Below are 15,875 nucleotides of genomic sequence, written 5' to 3'. Positions count from 1 at the left end.
TGTTTTATGTAAGTGATGAATCACTGAATTCTACTCCTGAAACCAATATTGTACTTTATATTAACTAATTAGAATTTAAATAAAAATTTGAAAAGAAAAAAAGCCAATAAAGTGTGTATAAAGGGAACATACATGAACATAATAAAGGCCATATATGACAAGCCAAGAGCTAATATCTTTCTCATTGGTGAAAAGGTGAAACCTTTCTCTCTAATATCAGGAACATTAGAAGGATGCCTATTCTTGCCATTTTATTTAACATAGTATTGGAAGTCCTAGCTACAACAATTAGATAAGAAGAAATAAAAGGCCTGCAAATTAATGAGGAAGAAATAAAATTGTTGCTATTTACAGGTGACATGATATTGTGTATAGAAAACTCTAAAGCCTACAAGACAATGTTAGAACCAATCAATGAATTCAGTAAAGTAACAGGATACAAAATCAGTATACAAAAATCTGTTGCCTTTCTATATATTAAAAGTGAAATCTGAGATAAATTACAAAAACAATCCTATTTACAATTGCATCAAAAAGAATGAAATACCTAGGAATAACTTTAACCAAGGAGGTGAAGGACCTTTATGCTGAAAACTTATAAGACATTAATGAAAGAAATTGAAGATGCAAACCAATAGAAAGATATTTCATGCTCATGTATTAGAAGAATCAATATTGTTAAAATGTCCATACTCCCCAAAGCAATCTATAGATTCAGTGCAGTTCCTATCAAAATTCCAATGGAATTTTTCACAGAAATAAAACAATCCTAAAATTCATATGAAACTACAAAAGATTCTGAATAGCCAAAGCAATCTTGAGAAAGAAGAACAAAGCTAGAGGCATCACACTCCTTGATTTCAAACTGTATTTCAAAGCTATAGTAATCAAAACAGTATAATACTTGCATAAGAAACAGCCACATAGACCGATGGAACAGAACAGAGACCAGAAATAAACCTACAAACATATATGGTCAATTAATCTACTATAAAAGAACCAAGTATATACATTGGGAAAATGAGAGTCTTTATTGGTATTGGGAAAAGTGGACCAATATATTATACCACATGAAAAAATTATCTTAAAATGGATTAAATATTTGAACATAAGGGGCACCTGGGTGGCTCAGTTGGTTAAGCATCCGACTTCAGCTCAGTTCATGATCTCATGGTTTGTGAGTTTGAGCCCCACGTCAGGCTCTGTGCTGAAAGCTTGGAGCCTGGAGCCTGCTTTGGATTCTGTGTCTCCTTCTCTCTCTGCCCCTCCCCCACTTGTGTTCTGTCTCTCTATCAAAAATAAAGAAATGTAAAAAATAAAATATTTGAACACGACATAAAACTCCTAGAAGAAAACACAAGCAGTAAACTCCATGACCTTGGTCTTGACATTGATTTTTTCGATCTGACACCAAAAACATAGGCGACAAAAGCAAAAGTAAATAATTGGGACTATATAAAATTTAAACTCTAAGGTGTGCCTGGGTGGCTCAATTGGTTAAGTGTCCAACTTCAGCTCAGGTCACGATCTCACAGTTTGTGGGTTCAAGCCCCATGTTGGGCTCTGTGCTGACAGCTTGAAGCCTGGAGTCTGCTTCAGATTCTGTGTCTCCCTCTCTCTCTGCCCCTTCCCTGCTTACGCTCTGTCTCTCTCTCACACAAAATAACAAACATTAAAAAAAAAAAAAAAAAAAAAACAAAAACCTGCACAACAAAGGAAACCATCAACTAAATGAAAAGGTAACCTACCAAATGGGAGAAAATATTTTCACATTATGTACCTGATAAGGGGTTAATATCCAAAACATATAAGGAATTCATAAAACTCAATATCAAAAATAAACAGTCTGATTAAAAAATGGGTGGAATAGCTAAATAGACATTTTTTTTCAAAGAAGACAGACACATGGCCAACAGACACATGAAAATCACTGATCATCAGAGTAATGCAAATCAAAACTACAATGAGATACTACCTCACATTTGGAATCTGTAATCAAAATGGCAAGAAATAACTAGTATTGATGAGGATGTGGAGAAAAGGGAACCATGTGCACTGTTGGTGGGAATGTAAATTGGTACCACCAGTATGGAAAACAGTATGGAGGTTCCTCAAAAAATTAAAAATAGAACTACCATATATTCAAGCAATTCCACTTGTGAGTATTTATTCAAAGGAAATGAAAACACGAATTTGAAAAGATACACGTGCTGCCCTGTTTATTGCAACAAGCCAAATACCCATCAACTGATGAATTCATGAATGAAAGTTATGTATCCATACAATGGAATATCATTCATCTGCAGAATGGAATGAAGTATGGATACAACATGGATGAATCTTGGAAACATAACTGAGTTAATGAACCTAGACGAAAGGCAACATATTAAATGATTGCATTTATATAAAATTTCCTGGAATTGCATAGTGGTGATAGTTGCACTACTCTGTGAATATACTAAAAATCACTGAGTGCTCGCTTCGGCAGCACATATACTAAAGTCACTGAATTTTACAGTTTAAAATATTGAATTTTATGGTATGTGAATTGTATCTTAATTTAAAAATACTGGATTTAGTGATTTTTCCCACTAAACCTGCCCCTTCTGGTCTTCTGTTTCAAAAGCTATGGACCATTTGAAAGGTGTTCTAATATTAGAGGTGGCAAATTATTGAATTGGAAAGAGACTCAGGGAGAGGTGAGCCTGGGTGGCTCAACTGGTTGAGCGTCTGACTTCTGATATCAGCTCAGGTTGTGACCTCACATTTGGTGGGATCCAGCCCCTTGTCAGGCTCTCTGTTAACAGTGTGGAGCCTGGTTGGAATTCTGTGTTTCCTCTGTCTGCCCTGCCCCTGCTTGCACTCTGTCTCTTTCAAAAATAAATAAATGAACATAAAAAACTAAAAAACCTACGCCTTTAAAAAAGGGAGGGAGAGACTCAGAGACAATAGAAGTGTGAAGTTCTCCAGGAATTGACTGTTTACCTCCCTTTTGTACTTCAACCTACCCAAAAATCTTTGCCAGGAATCATATAATGAAGTGGTCTAATTTCAGATCAGTAAGTGTGGCTTTCTAGATTCCTTGGAAAAGTCACAAAGTTTTGGGTGGCTGGAACAGTTCAGGATGAATGAGAACTCCCTCACCCACAAAATTAAGTAGATTGACAAAATCTGCCACAAAGCACCTCCCATCTTTCCTCTAAAAATTGATTGTTATAAACAGTGTTTGAACACAATGGCTGTGACAAGACCAATAGCTCTTCACTCCAAATCCATTTCCTTTGCTTCTTGGGTATACACCTGGATTCATTTCCTCACCTTTGTTATAGGTAAAAGTAAGACCATGTTACTAAATTCTAGGCAATGAAATACTAGCAAAACAGACTTTGCGAGTGTGCTCCTTCACTTTCCCTTTCTGGCAGTCAAATGGAAAGGCTAGGTAATGGCAAATTCTCCAAGGTCCTGTGTCCCTGAGTTACCACATGGAAAAGAGGTGCTTACCAACTAGAAACACCCCTGCTGTATTACTGTATGATTAGAAAATAAATTCCTTTTTGGTTGAATACTTACACACTTTGGGGTCTATTTGCTGCTACAGCCAAGCTCACCATAATTAACATGGGTGACTGCAGTTCTAACAAAAAATAATGGCAAAACAGAAGAAAAATCTCCAAAGTAAGTATTTTGACAGATAGAAGCATATTGGTACTAGATATTTTTGTATTCTTATGAATATTTTTGAAACTTGTTCTAGGACATAGCAAGTTTATTTAGAAATCGTTTGATCTTTTTAGGTCTTTTAAAAAAGTTTAGTCAAGTAGGACCAACGGAGTGATGAATCTAGGGCTAATTTTGCCTTACTATAAAGCAAGACCCTTCCGAGTGCCCAGTATTCCATGAATTCCTGGTCTGGAGATTTTTCTCTCAGATATTTGAAGTGAGTGTTTCCTTGGATTTAGGCATTGCCTGATCAGGAGTTGGACAAAGAGGGGACCCTCTGTAGATTCCTGGAAGTCTCAGGGCAGCTCTTTTGTCTTTACTCACCTGTATGAATTTTTTTTTTTTAACTTTATTTGTTTATTTTTGAGAGAGAGAGGGAGAGAGTGCATGTGCGAAGGTCAGAGAGTGAGGAAGACCGAGAATCCCAAGCTGGATGCAGGGCTTGAACTCATGAGCTGTGAGATCACCACCTGAGCCGAAATCAAGAGCTGGTTGTTTAACAGACTGAGCCTTAAAAACCATTGTTTTAATTTATTTTGTGCGTGTTTTTAGTTGTTTTAGGAGGGGGATAAATCTAGTCTCTGTTATTCCATTTTAGCTGCAACTCTTTGTATAATTGTAAGAGTAATATAAAAAGCAATAGGAAGAGGTTCTGAAGCTTTATTGCTTCATTTTAAATGGTGGCCCTTAGACTCAGCAGCTGTTTAATTTTGGGCAAGTTACTTAAGTTCTCTGTTTCAACTTGCTAATCTATAAAAGGAAAATAGTAATAATGCATTCTATAGGATGTTTGTGAGAATGAAAATAGTTAGTGCATGTGAAGTGCTACAAAAAGTGAAGGGCATATAAGCTCTCAGTAAACAAGTTGCTCTTACTATTATAATCATAGAAAATTTCTAATGCAAAAAAACTTTGGAGTGAGGGAGTCCTTTGTTTCAGTATCAGCTCTACTATTTACTGTGCCCTTATTTAGCCTCTTTTAATCTCATTTTGCTCATTACAAAAAGTGAATAATGATAACACCTACTCATTAAATAATTGTGTGGGTGAAATAAAATGATAATAGTACAGCACTTGGCACAGTTGCCGGGCACAGATTAGGTACTAACTGATTGTTTATTATTTGGGTTATCTATTGCTACATGATAAATTGCCACAAAACTTAGTGGTTTACAACAGCAGTTATTGTTTTATTATCTCTAATGGTTCAGAGGTGTGGCTAGGCTCAGCTAAGCAGTTCCCATTCAAGGTCTCTCCTATAGTTGCAGACAGTGCCTGGACTGGCCTGTTGTCATCTTGAGGATATCTTAGTCACATATCTTGCACTTGATTCAGGCTCTTGGCTAGGATTTCTTCAAACCTTCACAGCATGGTGACTGAATTGTAAGAATAAGCACGCCTACAGGATTAGGCAGAAGCTGTATCCCCTTTTATAATAGCCTCAAAAGTCACCTAGTGTTATTTTGGCTGTAGTTATAAGCCTACCTAACTTCAGGAGGAGAGTCAACATCACCTTGCAAGAAGACCATATGTGTAATGGGAAATATTGGTGCAGTCATTTTTAGATAATACAATCTGCCACGGTTAGCTATGGTTTTCATGTCCATGTTTACAAATATGAAAACATTTTACGTAAAATTTTAGTTTGCCCCCCCACACCACACTTTATAAAATTTTTCATGTACTTTTTAAAGCTTTTTTAAAACGTTTTTATTGTAGTTCCAGTATTTAACATACAGTGTTATGTTAATTTCAGGTGTACAATATACTATTTCAACAATTCCATACAACACCAGGTACTCATCACAACAAGTGTACTCCTTAATCCCCATCACCAGTTTAACCCATCCTCCATCTCCCCCCACCTCCCCTCTGGTAACTCTCAGTCTGTTCTCTATAGTTAAAAGTCTGTCTGTTTCTTGGTTTGTCTTTTTGTCCCCTTTGCTCATTTGTTTTGTTTCTTAAATCCCACATATGAGTGAAATCATACGGTATTTGTCTTTATGTCACAGACTTATTTTGTTTACTGTCTAGATCAATCCATATTGTTGCATATGACAAGATTTTATTCTTTCTTATGACTAATATTCTATTGTAGATAAATATCACATCTTCTTTATCCATTTAACAGTCGATGGACACATGGGCTACTTCCATATCTTGGATATTGTAAATTATGCTGCTATAAACATCAGGGTTTGAATTAGTGTTCTTTTGGTAAACACCCTGTAGTGCAATTGCTGGATTATAGGTTTAATTCTATTTTGAAAATTTTGAGGAACCTCCATACTGTTTTCCACAGTGGCTGTACCAGTTTACATTCCCACCAACAAGACAAGATAGATGATAGGTGTACCTTTTTCTCCATATCCTCACCAGCACCTGTTGTTTCTTGTATTGTTGATTTTAGCCATTCAGACAAGTGTGAGGTGGTATCTCATTGTAGTTTTGACTTACATTTCCCTGATGATCATTGATGTTGAGCATCTTTTCATGTGTCGGTTGGCCATCTGTATGTCTTCTTTGGAGAAATATCCATTCATGTCTTCTTACCATTTTTTAATTGGATTATTTGTTTTTTGGGTTTTGAGTTTTAAAAATTCTTTATATATTTTGGATACTAACACTTCATCAAATGCGCTTTTGCAAATATCTTCACTCATTCCATATATTGCCTTTAAGTTTTATTGATTGTTTTGTTTTCCTTTGCTGTGCGGAAGCTTTTTATTTTGATGTAGTCCTAAAGTTTACTTTTGCTTTTGTTTTCCCTTGTCTCAGGAGACATATCTAGACAAAGTTGCTATGGCCAATGTCAGAAAAGTTACTGCCTGTGTTCTCCTATGAGATTTTTATAGTGTCAGGTCTCACATTTAGGTATTTAATCCAAAAGACCTATATTTGTATATAGTGTAAGAAAGTGGTTTACTTTCATTCTTTTCATGTTGCTGTCTGGTTTTCCCAACACCATTTGTTGAAGAAACTGTCTTTGTCTCATTGGATATTCTTGCCTTCTTTGTCAAAGATTAAGTGACCATAAAATTGTGGGAGGTTTATTTCTGGATTATTCTGTTACATTGATCTATATGTCTGTTTTGTGCCAGTACCAATATTGTTTTGGTTACTACAGATTTGTAATATAACTTGAAGTCCAGAATTGTGATGCCTCCATCTTTGCTTGCTTTTCGAAGATTGCTTTGTGTATTTTAGATTTTTTGTGGTTCTTTACAAATTTTGGGATTGTTTGTTCTAGGTCCATAAAAAATGCTGTTGGTATTTTGATAAGGGTTGCATTAAATGTGAAGATTCCTTTGGGTAGTATAGATATTTTAATGATTTGTTCTTCCAGTCCATGGGCATGGCATGTCTTTACATTTATTTGTGTTATCTTCAATTTCTTTAATCAGTGTTGTATAGTTTCAGAGTACTAGTCTTTCATTTCTTTGGGTAAGTTTATATCCAGGTATCTTATTATCTTTGGTGCAATTGTAAATGGGATTGTATTTTAATTTCTTTTCTGCTGCTTAATTATTGGTATGTAGAAATGCAATAGATTTCTGTACATTGGTTTTGTATCCTACGACTTTATGGAATTCATTTATTAGTTCTAGCAGTTTTTTGGTGGAGTATCTTGGGTTTACTTTACTGCTTTGGATGCATTTGATTTCTTTTTGTTGTCTGATTGCTGTGGCTAGGACTTCTAGTACTAGATTGAATAAAAGTGGTGAGATTGGGCATTCTTGCCTTGATCTTTTTTTTTATTAATATGAAATTTATTGTCAAATTGGTTTCCATACAACACTCAGTGCTCATCCCAACAGGTGCCCTCCTCAATGCCCATCACCCATCCTCCCCTCCTACCCACCCCCCATTAACCCTCAGTTTGTTCTCCATTTGTAAGAGTCTCTTATACTTTGGCTCTCTCCCACTCTCACCTCTTTTTTTCTTTTTTCCTTCCCCTCCCCCATGGGTTTCTATTAAGTTTCTCAGGATCCACATAAGAGTGAAAACATATGGTATCTGTCTTTCTCTGTATGGCTTATTTCACTTAGCATCACACTCTCCACTTCCATCCACGTTGCTACAAAGGGCCATATTTCATTCTTTCTCATTGCCACGTAGTATTCCATTGTGTATATAAACCACAGTTTCTTTATCCATTCATCAGTTGATGGACATTTAGGCTCTTTCCATAATTTGGCTATTGTTGAGAATGCTGCTATAAACATTGGGGTACAAGTGCCCCTATGCATCAGTACTCCTGTATCCCTTGGGTCAATTCCTAGCAGTGCTACTGCTGGGTCATAGGGTAGGTCTATTTTTAATTTTTTGAGGAACCTCCACACTGTTTTCCAGAGCAGCTGCACCAGTTTGCATTCCCACCAACAGTGTAAGAGGGTTCTCAATTCTCCACATCCTCTCCAGCATCTATAGTCTCCCGATTTATTCATTTTGGCCACTGACTGGCGTGAGGTGATATCTGAGTGTGGTTTTGATTTGTATTTCCCTGATGAGGAGTGATGTTGAGCATCTTTTCATGTGCCTGTTGGCCATCCAGGTATCTTCTTTAGAGAAGTGTCTATTCATGTTTTCTGCCCATTTCTTCACTGGATTATTTGTTTTTCGGGTGTGGAGTTTGCTGAGCTCTTTATATGGATTTTGGACACTAGCCCTTTGTCTGATATGTCATTTGCAAATATCTTTTCCCATTCCGTTGGTTGCCTTTTAGTTTTGTTGATTGTTACCTTTGCAGTGCAAAAGCTTTTTATCTTCATGAGGTCCCAATAGTTCATTTTTGCTTTTAATTCCCTTGTCTTTGGGGATGTGTCAAGTAAGAAATTGCTACGGCTGAGGTCAGAGAGGTCTTTTCCTGCTTTCTCCTCTAGGGTTTTGATGGTTTCCTGTCTCACATTCAGGTCCTTTACCATTTTGAGTGTATTTTTGTGAATGGTGTAAGAAAGTGGTCTAGTTTCATTCTTCTGCCTGTTGCTGTCCAGTTCTGCCAGCACCATTTGTTAAAGAGACTGTCTTTTTTCCATTGGATATTCGTTCCTGCTTTGTCAAAGATTCGTTGGCCATACTTTTGTGGGTCTAGTTCTGGGGTTTCTATTCTATTCCATTGGTCTCTGTGTCTGTTTTTGTGCCAATACCATGCTGTCTTGATGATGACAGCTTTGTAGTAGAGGCTAAAGTCTGGGATTGTGATGCCTCCTGCTTTGGTCTTCTTCTTCAAAATTACTTTGGCTGTTCGGGACCTTTTGTGGTTCCATATGAATTTTAGGATTGCTTGTTCTAGCTTCGAGAAGAATGCTAGTGCAATTTTGATTGGGATTGCATTGAATGTGTAAGTAGCTTTGGGTAGTATTGACATTTTAGCAATATGTATTCTTCCAACCCATGAGCACGGAATGTTTTTCCATTTCTTTATATCTTCTTCAATTTCCTTCGTAAGCTTCCTATAGTTTACAGCATACAGATCTTTTACATCTTTGGTTAGGTTTATTCCTTGGTATTTCATGCTTCTTGGTGCAATTGTGAATGGGATCAGTTTCTTTATTTGTCTTTCTGTTGCTTCATTATTAGTGTATAAGAATGCAACTGATTTCTGTACATTGATTTTGTATCCTGCAACGTTGCTGAACTCATGTATCAGTTGTAGCAGACTTTTTGTGGAGTCTATCGGGTTTTCCAGGTATAATATCATGTCATCTGCACAAAGTGAAAGCTTGACTTCATCTTTGCCAATTTTGATGCCTTTGATTTCCTTTTGTTGTCTCATTGCCAATGCTAGCACTTCCAACATTATGTTAAGCAACAACAGTGAGAGTGGACATCCCTGTCATGTTCCTGAGCTCAGGGAGAAAGCTCTCAGTTTTTCCCCATTGAGGATGATATTCGCTGCGGGCTTTTCATAAATGGCTTTTATGATGTTTAAGTATGTTCCTTCTATCCTGACTTTCCCGAGGGTTTTCGTTAAGAAAGGATGCTGAATTTTGTCAAATGCTGTTTCTGCCTCGATTGACAGGATCATATGGTTCTTATCTTTTCTTTTATTAACGTGATGTATCACGTTGATTGATTTGCGAATGTTGAACCAGCCCTGCAGCCCAGGAATGAATCCCACTTGATCATGGTGAATCATTCTTTTTATATGCTGTTGAATTCCATTTGGTAGTATCTTATTGAGAATTTTTACATCCATATTCATCAGAGATATTGGCCTGTAGTTCTCTTTTTTTTACTGGGTCTCTGTCTGGTTTAGGAATCAAAGTAATGCTGGCTTCATAGAGTGAGTCTGGAAGTTTTCTTTCCCTTTCTATTTTTTGGAACAGCTTGAGAAGGATAGGTATTATCTCTGCTTTAAATGTCTGCTAGAATTCCCCTGGGAAGCCATCTGGTCCTGGACTCTTATTTGTTGGGAGATTTTTGATAACTGATTCAATTTCTTCGCTGGTTATGGGTCTGTTCAAGCTTTCTATTTCCTCCTGTTTGAGTTTTGGAGGTGTGTGGGTGTTTAGGAATTTTTCCATTTCTTGCAGGTTGTCCAGTTTGTTGGCATATAATTTTTCATAGTATTCCCTGATAATTGCTTGTATTTCTGAGGGATTGGTTGTAATAATTCCATTTTCATTCATGATTTCATCCATGGTTTCATGGATCTGCTCTACAGTTTTTTTAGATTCTATATTGTTTTTTTCTGCTCTGATGTTTATTATTTCTCTTCTTCTGCTGGGTTTGGCATGTCTTTGCTGCTCTGCTTCTATTTCCTTTAGGTGTGCTGTTAGATTCTGTATTTGGGATTTTTCTTGTTTTTTGAGATAGGCCTGGATTGCAGTGTATTTTCCTCTCAGGATTGCCTTCGCTGCATCCCAAACCGTTTGGATTGTTGTATTTTCATTTTTGTTTGTTTCCATATATTTTTTAATGTCTTCTCTAATTGCCTGGTTGACCCTTTCATTCTTTAGTAGGGTGTTCTTTAACCTCCATGCTTTTGGAGGTTTTCCAGACTTTTTCCTGTGGTTGATTTCAAGTTTCATAGCATCGTGGTCTCAAAGTGTGCATGGTATGATCTCAATTCTTTTATATTTATGAAGGGCTGTTTTGTGACCCAGTATGTGATCTATCTTGGAAAATGTTCCATGTGCACTCGAAATTCAGTATATTCTGTTGCTTTGGGATGCAGAGTTCTAAATATATCTGTCAAGTCCATCTGATCCAATGTATCATTCAGGGCCCTTGTTTCTTTCTTGATCATGTGTCTAGATGATCTATCCATTGCTGTAAGTGGGATATTAAAGTCCCCTGCAATTACCACATTCTTGTCAATAAGGTTGCTTATGTTTGTGAGTAATTGTTTTATATATTTGGGGGCTCCTGTATTCCGTGCATAGACATTTAAAATTGTTAGTTCTTCTTGATGGATAGTCCCTGTAATTATTATATAATGCCCTTCTTCATCTCTTGTTACAGCCTTTAAAAGTCCAGTTTGTCTGATTTAAGTATGGCTACTCCATCTTTCTTTTGACTTCCAGTAGCATGATCAATAGCTCTCCATCCCCTCACTTTCAATCTGAAGGTGTCCTCAGGTCTAAAATGAGTCTCTTGTAGACAGCAAATAGATGGGTCTTGGTTTTTTATCCATTCTGATACCCTTTGTCTTTTGGTTGGCGCATTTAATCCATTTACATTCAGTGTTATCATAGAAAGATATGGGTTTAGAGTCATTGTGATGTCTGCAGGTTTCATGCTTGTAGCGATGTCTCTGGTACTTTGTCTCACAGGATCCCTCTTAGGATCTCTTGTAGGGCTGGTTTAGTGGTGATGAATTCCTTCAGTTTTTTTTGGGAGAAGACCTTTATCTCTCCTTCTATTCTAAATGACAGATTTGCTGGATAAAGGATTCTCATCTGCATATTTTTTCTGTTCATCACACTGAGGATTTCCTGCCATTCCTTTCTGGCCTGCCAAGTTTCAGTAGAGAGATCTGTCACGAGTCTTACTGGTCTCCCTTTATATTAGAGCACGTTTATCCCTAGCTGCTTTCAGAATTTTCTCTTTATCCTTGTATTTTGCCAGTTTCACTATGATATGTCGTGCAGAAGATCGATTCAAGTTACGTCTGAAGGGAGTTCTCTGTGCCTCTTGGATTTCAATGCCTTTTTCCTTCCCCAGATCAGGGAAGTTCTCAGCTATTATTGCTTCAAGTACACCTTCAGCACCTTTCCCTCTCTCTTCCTCCTCTGGAATACCAATTATGCGTAGATTATTTCTCTTTAGTGCATCACTTAGTTCTCTAATTTTCTCCTCATACTACTGGATTTTTTTTATCTCTCTTTTTCTTAGCTTCTTCTTTTTACATAATTTTATCTTCTAGTTCACCAATTCTCTCCTCTGCCTCTTCAATCCGAGCTGTGGTTGTCTCCATTTTATTTTGCAGCTCATTAATAGCATTTTTTAGCTCATCCTGGCTGTTCCTTAGTCCCTTGATCTCTGTAGCAATAGATTCTCTGCTGTCCTTTATACTGTTTTCAACCCCAGCGATTAATTTTATGACTATTATTCTAAATTCACTTTCTGTTATATTGTTTAAATCGTTTTTGATCAGTTCGTTAGCTGTTGTTATTTCCTGGAGGTTTTTTTGAGGGGAATTCTTCCGTTTCGTCATTCTGGATAGTCCCTGGAATAGTGTGGAACTGCAGGGCACTTCCCCTGTGTTGTCTCGAGTAACTTGCGTTGGTGGGCTGGCCGCAGTCAGACCTGATGTCTGCCCCCAGCCCACCGCTGGGGCCACAGTCAGACTGGTGTGTGCCTTCTCTTCCCCTCTCCTAGGGGCAGGATTCACTATGGGGTGGCGTGGCCCTTCTGGGCTACTTGCACATTGCCAAGCTTGTGGTGCTGGAGATCTGGCGTATTGGCTGGGGTGGATTGGCAAGGTGCACGGGGTTGGGAGGGCATGCTCAACTCGCTTTTCCTTCAGTGATCCGCTTCAGGAGGGGCCCTGTGGCACCCGGAGGGATTCAGACCTGCCACTGGAGGGCTGGATCCACAGAAGCACAGCGTTGGGTGTTTGCAAGGTGCAAGCAAGTTCCCTGACAGGAACTGGTTCCCTTTGGGATTTCAACTGGGGGATGGGAGAGGGAGATGGCGCTGGCGAGCACCTGTGTCCTTGCCAAGCTGCGCTCTGTTGTCCAGGGCTCAACAACTCTCCCTCCCGTTGTCCTCCAGCCCTCCTGCTCTCTGAGCAGAGCTGTTAACTTATAACCTTCCAGATGTTAAGTCCTGCTTGCTGTCAGAACACACTCTGTCTGGCCCCTCCACTTTTGCAAGCCAGACTCGGGGGCTCTGCTTGGCCAGCGGGCTGCCCCTCCACCCTGGCTCCCTCCTGCCAGTCCATGTAGCCCGCACTGCCTCTCCACTCTTCCTACCCTCTTCCGTGGGCCTTTCGTCTACTCTTGTCTCCAGAGAATCCATTCTGCTAGTCTTCTGGTGGTTTTCTGGGTTATTTAGGCAGGTGTGGGTGGACTTAAGTCATCCGCAGGATGCGGTGAACCCAGCGTCCTCCTATGCTGCCATCTTCAAGCCAGCACTCATGAATGATTTTTTTAAAGTATTGTTGAATTCTGTATTTTGTTGAGGATTTTTCCATCTATATGCCTCAGGGATATTGGTCTATAGTTCTCTTTTTTAGTGATGTCTCTGTGTGGTTTTGGTATCAGGGTAATCCTGACCTCATAGAATGGAAGTTTTCCTTCCTCTTATATTTTTTGAAATAGTTTGAGAAGAGTAAGTATTAGGTCTTCTATAAACATTTGGTAGAATTTCCTGCGAAGCTATCAGGTCCAGGGCTTTTGTTTGTTGGGAGTTTTTTGATTACTGATTCAATATCTTTGCTAGTTATTGGTTTGTTCAAATTTTCTCTTTTTTGTATGTGTTTCAGTTTTACTATTTTATATGTTGCTAAGAATTTATCCATTTTATCTAGGTTGTCCAATTTTTGGGCATATAGTTTTTCCTGATATTCTTTTATGATTGTTTGTATTTTTGTGGTGTTGGTTATTTCTTCTCCATAATTTCTGATTTTACTTATTTAAGTCCTTTCTGTCTCTCTCTTTTGTAGATCAGTCTGGGTAATGGTTTATCAGTTTTGTTGATCTATTCAGAGAACCAGCTCTTGGTTTCATTGATCTGTTGTGTTGTTTTGTTTCTATCTCATTTATTTCTGCTGTAATCTTTATTATTTCCCTCCTTTTGCTGGTTTTAAGTTTTTTTTTTACAAGAAGTTTACTTAAACAAAAAGACACTTGATTTGAAAGGAAAACTAGCTACAATTCATTTCTTTTAGTGTAATTTATCCCTATTTAAAGACAGATTGCCCTACATGTAACAGCTATATACAAGAAAGTTATAAAACTGTTCTTGGTTTCACAATGATAAATGAAAAACATTAAAATTCTTCAATCAAACAAGTATGCAAGGATTTTTATGGGTTTTTTTGTTGTTGTTTGTTAAACAGTGAGAGCAAAATAACTTACTGGAATATAGAGATGAATGAGCATGCCAGTAATGGAGGATGGGGGTATTTTTATGGAACCAGTATTTTTGCCCATCCCATCTCCATTTGATGCTGGTCACAACATACCATTGGCCATTTAGTTTAAAACAATGCAAAATGCTTGTGCATATACACAGTTACTTTATATACAATAAAGGAATGGGGAAAGGAAAAATGAAGAAATAGAGAAAATTATACTATAGTAGTCAGGATATGGTGGAACCAAACTGTGGTTTTCTGAGAATGTCTCTTGGTCTGGAGGAACAGAGTTCTGGAGTAAAGTAGCAGGTTCCCTTTTTAGTAGACACCTCCTATCAGATTCTGGAACCCATTATTGTATCTTCATCCTCCATATCCAGTTGTGCAGGTGTATCTGTTTCATTGATTGGCTGTCCATCAGATTGGAATCTGATCTGCCTCATTGACAAATCTTGTTGTTCACAATAAGCTTCCATTATCTTACTAAGTGATATATGCATCTTAATACTAAACTGCCCCACAGAAGCATTCTGCCCTACCATCTTCAAATTACTATAATCATTGCTCTCAGTCTTGACTCCTTCCATGGGCTTTTCGTCCCCCATGGTGAGCCCTGGAGTCTCCTCAGCTGCTGTTTCACAAAAGAGGTACCAGTTCCACACTGAATGAGCATACAAGCACCACCAAGAGTGGCAGAAGACTTCTTTTTCTACCTCCTTTAGGTGTTAGGTTAGGTAGTTATTTCAGATTTTTCTGGCTGTTTGAGGCAGGCCTTTATTGCTACAAACTTCCCTCTTAGAACCACTTTTGCTGAATCCCAAAGATTTTTTGTCCATTGTGTTTTTATTTTCATTTGTTTCCATGTACTTTTTAATTTCTTCTTTGATTTCCTGGTTGACCTATTTATTGTTTAGCAGCACGTTATTTAACTTCCATGTATTTTCGTTCTTTCCAAAGTTTTTCCTGTGGTTGACTTCCAGTTTCATAGCATTGTGGTTGGAAAAGATATATGTTATGACTTCAGTCTTCTTGAATTTATTGAGTCTTGTTTTGTAGTCTAAAAAGTGATATTTTCTGGAGAATGTTCCATGTGCACTTGAGAAGAATGTATATTATGCTATTTTAGGATAGAATGTTCTGAATATATTTGTTAAATCCATCAGGTCTAGTGTATCATTCAAAACAATTGTTTCCTTATTGATTTCTGTTTAGATGATGTGTCTGTTGATGAAAGTGGGGTTTTAAAGTCCCCTACTGTTTTCGTATTATTATTGATTAGTTCCTTTATGTTTGTTATGAACTATTTTATGTATTCGGATTTTCACTTGTTGGGTGCATACATATTTACAGTTGTCACAACTTCTTGTTGGACTTTTTATTATTATAGCCTCTTTCTTTGTCTCTCAGTTCCGTTTTCTTTTAAAGTCTGTTTTGTTCGAGATAAGAATTGCTATTCCAGCTTTCTTTTGACATCCATTTATATGATAGATGTTTCTCCATCTATCTCTACTTTCAACCTGCAGGTGGCTTTAGGTCTAAAATGAATCCCTTGTAGGAATACGTATATATATATATACATACGTATATATACATATACGTATGTGTGTATATATACACACAAATATAT

At 37.6% G+C, this 15,875-nt stretch overlaps 2 protein-coding genes across 8 annotated transcripts in view; one reads left to right on the top strand and one right to left on the bottom strand.

The window, feature by feature from the left end:
- ZRANB3 (zinc finger RANBP2-type containing 3) overlaps nucleotides 1–15,875 on the top strand; it is a 303,727-nt gene that overhangs the window by 68,445 nt on the left and 219,407 nt on the right. The window lies entirely within an intron of this gene.
- Nucleotides 14,584–14,853, bottom strand: LOC122240898 (small ubiquitin-related modifier 2-like). 2 transcript variants are annotated; one of them, XM_042994363.1, is made up of 2 exons: nucleotides 14,700–14,853; nucleotides 14,584–14,627 (listed from the first exon to the last, which is right to left on the bottom strand). In XM_042994363.1, the coding sequence occupies exons 1-2, from the start codon at nucleotides 14,851–14,853 to the stop codon at nucleotides 14,584–14,586; spliced, it is 198 nt and encodes a 65-aa protein (XP_042850297.1). The 2 variants fall into 2 exon arrangements, with proteins under 2 accessions (XP_042850297.1, XP_042850296.1); XM_042994362.1 differs by having other exon boundaries at nucleotides 14,584–14,853.

Source organism: Panthera tigris, chromosome C1 (assembly GCF_018350195.1).
Source record: "Panthera tigris isolate Pti1 chromosome C1, P.tigris_Pti1_mat1.1, whole genome shotgun sequence".
Lineage (NCBI taxonomy): Eukaryota > Metazoa > Chordata > Mammalia > Carnivora > Felidae > Panthera > Panthera tigris.
Note: the sequence above shows the minus strand (reverse complement) of the source record. Positions and strands in the feature narration are given on the sequence as shown.